Raw genomic sequence first — 7804 nt, 5'->3', positions numbered from 1 at the left:
TGGGGGGGGGGTGGCAGGCCTGGTTCGCTGCCGGTTCTAGCGACCCAGGTCGCCAGGTTACTATCAGTTTGGCTGAACTGATCCAAACTGATTGGAACCCACCTTTGGTTTGGTGTGTCTTGTACCAAAATATTTATGAGATCTTGCTCTCTCTCTTTGTCTGTTTCAGGGCCATGTGATGCTGCGACTTCTTCTTTACCAACTTGACATTTGAGAAATAGCTTCTGTTGCTGGTTCTTTTCCTTTTTTGCTCCAACTCGTTCTTGCAAAATGGCTCAGGATGGAGCAGTTATGGGCTTCCATCCTAACCATGCGATGCCATGCCAAAACTACGTCCAAGCAATGGAGAAGACACCACAGCTTCCTGCGTCCAAGAATGCGATGCCTGTTTCTTTTCATCCTTATCACGATCTCTCACCCAATGCTGGCAGGATCCACCTCTTCCGCAAGGGACTGACATCTGAACCCCTACGATCTCAGCTTGGCATATATAACAGCACGGGCTCCCTAACCCAGAAGATAATCAAGATGAGCAACTTTGGAAGCGGCAGCTGTCCCATCTCAGGAAGGGTAACCGCTCCATGTACTCCATTGAAAAGTTCCCCCTGTCCCTCAGGCAATCAAGTCCCCCTGGCCATCCCAGCCACCGGGGGTCAAAGTTCTGTGGTGACCTTCCGCTTTATTGAGAAGTCCAGTGTGAAAACTTTAAATGGCCTCCCGCTGATAGAATCTGGAAAGGAAAATGGTTTGAGTAGAAGTTTGGAATCCGAAGAGGATTTTCACTTTGAGACCAATAAGCAAAGGAGCCAAAAGACAAATGTTCAAACGCAGCCTTCCTTACAGCACAAAGTCACAGCATCCCTCAATCCTGTCATTCTGGATAATGGGATGAGCTGCAAAGTACAGACCGATAAATCCTCTTTGACCACTACAGGTGAACAGGACTCAGGGATTCTCAGTAGTAAGCAGGAGCATCTTGGGTTTAAGCCAAAACCAGAAATATCTGCTTCAGACCCACTTCTTGCTGGAAACAGGTTTCTTTTAAATACACAGCCCTCTTTCAGTTGGGGTAATGGAACCCCACTTCCTCTTGGTGCCAGGTCCCCTCCCAGTTCCCTCACTGGTGAGATGAGCAGTCTGTCAAACGATCTCTTGTGCCATCGAAGACATCCACAGAGCAAGGAACCACAGTACCAGGTGAGTGGTGGGATTCAATTTTTTTTTACTACCGGTTCTGTGGGTGTGGCTTGGTGGGTGTGGCATTGCTTGGTGGGCGTGGCTTGGTGGGTGTGGCAGGGGAAGGATACTGCAAAATCCCCATTCCCTCCCCACTCCAGGGGAAGGATGCTGAAAAATCCCCATTCCCTCCCCACTCCAGGGGAAGGATACTGCAAAATTCCCATTCCAGAGGAAGGATACTGCAAAATCCCCATTTCCTCCCAATCAGCTGGGACTCCGGAGCAAAGAATGGATGGGAGCGGGGCCAGCCAGAGGTGGTATTTACCGGTTCTCCAGACTACTCAAAATTTCTGCTACTGGTTCTCCAGAGCTGGTCAGACCGGCTGAATACTACCTCTGTACCAGGTACTTAGTAAGACCAAATATTTTCGGCCCAAAATGTTATCTCTAAAGCTGGATCCTCCTAAATAAAATTATCTGTCCTTTTTGCAGCGAAGCTTGTGGGCATATTCACATGAAAGCTCTGCCCATGCCCAGCGTGTTGCCAAGGCCAAATGGGAATTTTTCTACGGCTCCGTGGAATCTCCTAAAACAGGTAACTCACTTGCTTCCTATGGTTTGGTTTGTCTTGTAACTGAATTGTAACAAGCATTTCTTTTATGATCCACATTTTTTAAAATAATTTTAAAAAAAACACAAATAATACAAATAGTACATATATAACTGAAAAAAAAGGAAAGACAAAAGAAAAAGGGGGAAACCACATATTACAGTGCACCCCCATCCCCTGGAGACCTTCCCCCCTATATTTCTTAGATATACAATATATTCTAATTGCACCCTTATCCCCTCCAAAACAACATACATTCTTGAGTAGATTAATTCCCTTTATCTTCCACCAACACTGATTTTATAAAAAAAACCATATTTCATTATAATTCTTTACTTTGATCATCCCTTTTTAAAGTTTAATTTCTGTTGTTAATTTATCATTTGTTGCCATACTCCAAATTTCATTATACCACTCATTTCTTTGCATATCCCAATTTTGTCCCCAATATTTAGCCATCACTAATCTAGCTGCCATTATCAATTTTACAAACAATTCTTTTTTTGTTTCATTTGTATCCCGTTTTTCCACCAGCAACAATAATGCAATCCTCGGTGACATCTCTAGATTTACATTCAACAGTGCTCTAATTTCTCTAAACACTATGTCCCATATTTTTTGTGCACTATCACAATCTCACTACATATGTTTATATGTTCCAACCTCTTTCTTGCACCTCCATGATCCATCACCTTGAAATGATGTTCTGAGCTTATGTTTGAGGTGGCACAGTGGTTAAGATGCAGTACTGCAGGGTACTTCAGCTGACTGCTAGCTGCCATTCGGTAGTTCAATTCTCACCGGCTCAGGGTTGACTCAGCCTTCCATTCTTCTGAGGTGGGTGAAATGAGGATCCAGATTGTTGGGGGTAATACGCTGCCTCTGTAAAGTGGTTAGAGTGGGCTGTAAAAGCACTATGAAGCAGTATATATTGTCAGTCTAAGTGCTATTGCTATAGATAATGTAAGTATTGTGGAATGCCTATCTACTCATATGCTGAAAATGCAAGGTAGAAAGAACACTGTTTTACATAATACACTAACAATAAAGAACAGTGTCTTCCTTTTGCTGAATGTCAGCAAAAAATACTAACCTGAAATTCAGTAGCAAAAATCAGATGCATGAGTAAATAATAAGGTATTTAGCTATACTGACTTGTTTAAAAGGGTCTTCACTCAGTTCTTTATTGCAGCTGCTTTTGAGTAGTAGTAGTACTTATTTTTTTACTTGAGATCCAGAGATGAAGCTTCTATTGAATGTATTCAAGCTTCGTGTTGCGTAAAGAATACTAGAGATGTGGCATCATCCAGTCAAAGCTAATCTCTACTTAACTGATGTTATTTCATTTCAATATATTTGAATATTCGGTTAAAATCAGCAGCTTATTAAAATGCATCATTTCAGATGAATCTATCTCAAGGAAGTTCAACACGAGAGCCTAAGAAGTAGAAATATTGAACGTATTTTCACAGTATTATGTTGTAGAACTATTCCTCTTATGGAACTAACCCTAGCCCTAACACTTGTTATGTCTCAGAGGAGCAATTGATATAATCTCTACTCAGGGGTGGGATTCAAAAATTTTAGCAACCATTTCTCTACCCGGTCGCTGGGTAGGCGTGGCCATGGTGTGCGTGACCTACTCCACCTCCTGCACCATGGCAGGGGGGCATTTTTGCCCTCCAGAAGCTTCAGAGGTTTTCCTCGAGCCCCCGGGAGGGGGAAAACAGCCTCCCCCAGGCTCTGGAGGCCCTCTGGGGGCCAGAAACGAGCCTGTTTCTGGACACCCAGAACTTCCAAGAGGCCCATTTTTTGGCCTCTCCAGGCTTTGGAGACTTTCCTTGAGGCATTGGGAGGTGAAAATATCCTCTCCCAGACTCCGGAGGCCCTCCAAAGGATGAAAATGAGCCCATTTCCATAACTCCCAGAACCTTTGTGTGAGTCCTGAACTTACCTGGCATCCAAATTGGGCCACATGGAGACTCCTGGGAGGGGCAGGGTTGGGTGGGCCAGCCAGTCCTTGCAACTACTGGTTCAGCGAACCAGATGTAAAATTAGCACCCTGTTTGCCTGAACTGATCCGAACCGGCTGAATCCCATCCCTGCCACTACTTCCTTTTGAAAATGTATCTCTTCAGAGGAGAGTGTGGCAGCACTGCTGGTGGCCATGGCTTTCCCATGCAGGGTGGGAGATGGGGCAGGGGCCATCCTGGTGAAAGGGAAACGCTCATGGGCTGTGGGATCATAGCGGCAGGGAGGCGAGGCACTGGTGGTGGCTGCAGCGCTGTTGCTGGGGCTCTAGCAGCTGATCTAAAACAATTCATGGTGGCCACCCAGACTGGAATGCAGTCAACTTTAGTTCTGGCCTACAGGGCCGCCTTGGAGACAGCGAGGGGCTAGCCCAGCTCAGCTCAGCCTGGTGTCCCCTTGAGTGCATGCATAGGAGGTAGTGAGCGCAAGGGGGTTGGCATCCCCAGTGACCATCTTGACCCACAGGCTGACCACATTCTGAGTGCTTCCCTTTCATTGGGGATGTCAGCTCCCCCCACACTTGCCACCTCTGTACACATGCCCAGGTAAAAGGCCAGGCCAGGCAGTGCTGGGCCAGTAGTGAGGCAGTGGAAGCCTACCCCTTGCTTTTTCCAAGTTGCCCCATGAGCTAGATCGAACCACATCATGTGCTGGATCTCACTGGTGGGCCTTGAGTTTGACATGTTTGATATAGATGTACTGAGCAAATGTTATACACAAAGAGCCAGAATCACTTAGGAACCATAAGTATGTTTTGTTTGTAATATGGAATCTCTGTATTCTAGGAATGCCATCTCAGAATGCCCTTGATCCTTCACTTGAGAAATCCAAACTGTCAGTGCAACAAAAACCAGAGCTGATGAGGCCAGAACACAGCCTGTGTCACGTAGAGGTAGAAATTGAGATGACTCCACCAGGTAACATGTTTGAAAACTGTGAAACTGGAATAATCCGCAGAACAGTGAAGTATTCAGAGACTGACCTGGACTCTGTCCCCTTGAGATGCTACCATGAGACAAACATTGATGATATTTTGGCTGAGAAGGAAGAAGTGGATTCGGCCATTGAGAGCCAGAAGGACAGCGAGAGCAATTTTAGCTCCGCGGGAATTCCAAGGAAAGCAAACATTGTTCCAAATGACCTCTTTTTTCAGCATGCCATGGAAGAGGATAGCAAAGCTTTAGACCACAAGAACCAGTGGAATAAAGATGGTGAAATATCTGAAGCCATGGTACATCACCAGGACAGGTGAGGATTTCTGAATCTCTCCTTTAGTCTTCTTCCCTCATTTCCAATTTCCCTTTTTTTCTCTAACCATTGAAAGAATACTTCCCATATCTCATAATATTCAATTTGTTACTTCTCTTTGATTATTAATGTTAATCTATTCACTTCTGCACATTCCAATATTTTCCTGATCACCTTCTCATCAATAGGAATCTGTTTCACTCTTCCAATGTTGTGCAAATACAATTCTAGCTGCAGTTAATACATGGATAATTAAATAAGTATTCTCTTTAATTGCTGCATTGCTGTTTGGATTTAATGTGCTGCACAACTCTAGAATTGCCAGTGATAGGAATTTTTATGCACAGCTACCTGAATTACTGACTGACTTGCCACATTGCTGTAAAACCAGAGGTGGGATTGAAACATTTTTAGCAACCAGTTCTCTGCCCAGTTTCTATGTGGGTGTGGCCTAATCAGTTTCCTGCACCATGATGGAGGGGCATTTTTGCCCTCCCCAGGCTCTGGAGGCTTTCCTTGAGCCTCTGGGAGGGCGAAAACAGTCTCCCCCTAGGCTCCGAAGGCCCATTTCTGGACTTCCAGTACTTTCTGGAAGCTTGTTTTTCACCCTCCCAAGGCTTTGGAGGCTTTCCTCGAGCCCCTGGGAGGGCGAAAACGGCCTCTTCTAGGTTCCAGAGGCCCTCCAGAGGTTGTAAACAGGCTCGTTTCTGGACCTCCAGTACTTCCGGTAGGCCCATTTTTCACCCTCCCAGACCCTCCGCGTGAGCCCTGCACTTACCTGGCACCCAAAACAGGCTTTGTAGACTCCTGGGAGGGGAAGGGCCAGTTGATCATCGGAACTACCAGTTCAGCAAACCAGATTAAAATTAACATCCAGTTCACCCGAACCGGTCTAAACCAGCTGAAGCCCACCCCTGCGTAAAACATGGGTGATGCAGGTTAGAAGTGAACTATATTTTGAGGTTGTTTTTTTTTTTTAATGCAATTTTTATGCAGGAGTTCATTGAAACTTGAAAACAAGGTTGAGAAAGGCGAATATAACTTCTCTTTCTTTTCTCTTTACCACCGCATATCATCACCAGGGTCATCAATGGAAATTCTCAATTAATCAAGTCCCCTGTACCCTTCCTCTTTGGGCAGAACATTTCCAAGGATAGCATGGATTCATTCAGCAAGCATTTTGAGAGCATCATGGAGTCACATCGAGCCAAAGGAACTTCTTATACCAGCCTAGATTCCATAGATATCTTGTCTTCTCCCACTCAGATACAAAATGGAACTGTCTTCACCTTTGATCTTCCTACTCTTACACCAGAAATTCAGGAGGAAATTCAAGACAGCACTAAAACCATTGAGCAGAATTTTGCCCCTCTGGCTCTTCTGGATCCAGATTCTGGAACCAGTTCAGCCACAGATGTTCCTTGGACTGAACGGGAAGAGGAAGCAAGACAAAAATGGAAAAATAGCTTACAGAGTCCCTGCCATTCCAAGGACAGTTTAGGATTTCCCCTGGCCTCCATCGTAAGGTGAGTGAATTCCAGGTAGTGCATGTAGTGAAATATCTTGTAATTTTTTAGGAGGTTATCTTTTTTCTTTTGGATATGTGTTATTGGAAAGAAATTGCTTGAAAATGTAGGCTTACTGGCATTTTGTTTTCATTGTTAACAGGTCTAATAAGAAATATGATATAGCAATCGGGGTATTTCCTGCTATTTCAACCATCAGAATAAAAGCCTTTTGCCTCCCTGTCTTAGAAATGACCAAGTCAAACTCAGGTTCTTTCTGTGCCTAATTCTGTCAGACCAGGGGTGAAATTGAGCAGGTTCTGACAGGTTTTGGAGAACCAGTAACGAAAATTATGAGTAGTTTGGAGAACCAGCAAATACCACCTCTGGCTGGCCCCAGAGTGGGGAGAGAATGGAGATTTTGCACTATCCTTCCCCTGGAATGGGGTGGGAATGGAGATTTTGCAGTATCCTTCCCCTGCCATGCCATGCCCACCAAGCCATGCCCACCAAGCCGCACCATGCCCACCAAGCCACACCCACAGAACCGGTAGTAAAAATGTTTGAATTTCAGCACTGAATCAGACCCAAATTGACCCAAATTTGAGGTTGCAAGAAGTGATCACATGACCTTCATGAGTGACCCTCCCAGAAAAGGCATTTTTGGTCCGACACAGGAATGGAGAACAGAGAATAAGAGATGGAGAGGTGTAGTGGGGGTGGATAGCTTGTAGCAGGGGTGGGTTCCGGCTGCTGCTGCTACTGCCGGTTTGCTCAAGCATGCGCTGCACACATGCACATGCACCGCACACATGCACATGCACAGTCTAAAAAATGCTCCTGCGCATGTGCAAAAGCAAAAAACAAGATGGCGGTGCCTACAGCACCACAGAGAGAACCGGTTCATGGGCGTGGCAGGCCGAGTTACTACCTACTCAGCCGAACTTGTCTGAACCGGGAGGAGCCCACCTCTGCCTTGCAGGCAGGATTTGAAAAAAACATCAATACTGCAGTTGTTAAAGAAACATATAAACCACTCACAACAAAAATGGGGACACCACAGATGAAAAAAAGAGAGAGAAGCTGGATTCTGATAATAAGGTAAACTTTGTCTAGTGATGAAAGAGAACATGAAGAGATGAAGGGTCCCACGTCTGAAAATGAACAAATGCATAAATTTAGTAAAGCACATATTAAAGAGGACTTAAGGACTGGTAGCTTGAGATTGCTG

The 7804-nt window shown here is 45.1% G+C and overlaps 1 protein-coding gene across 1 annotated transcript in view; it reads left to right on the top strand.

Moving 5' to 3' along the window:
- Positions 1–270: 270 nt before the first annotated feature.
- LOC309393730 (PH and SEC7 domain-containing protein 1-like) overlaps positions 271–7804 on the top strand; it is a gene marked incomplete at its 5' end in the record, with an annotated part of 73769 nt that continues 66235 nt past the window's right edge. The window contains 4 exons of the mRNA XM_081956225.1: positions 271–1197; positions 1672–1774; positions 4606–5068; positions 6151–6594. Of these exons, the coding sequence (XP_081812351.1) occupies positions 271–1197; positions 1672–1774; positions 4606–5068; positions 6151–6594 (1937 nt within the window). The remainder of the gene's footprint in view (positions 1198–1671; positions 1775–4605; positions 5069–6150; positions 6595–7804) is intronic.

This window comes from Natrix helvetica (genome assembly GCF_964273705.1).
Source record: "Natrix helvetica genome assembly, chromosome: 5".
Lineage (NCBI taxonomy): Eukaryota > Metazoa > Chordata > Lepidosauria > Squamata > Natricidae > Natrix > Natrix helvetica.
The sequence above is the reverse complement of the archived record's forward strand: the minus strand, read 5'-3'. Positions and strand labels throughout refer to the sequence as shown.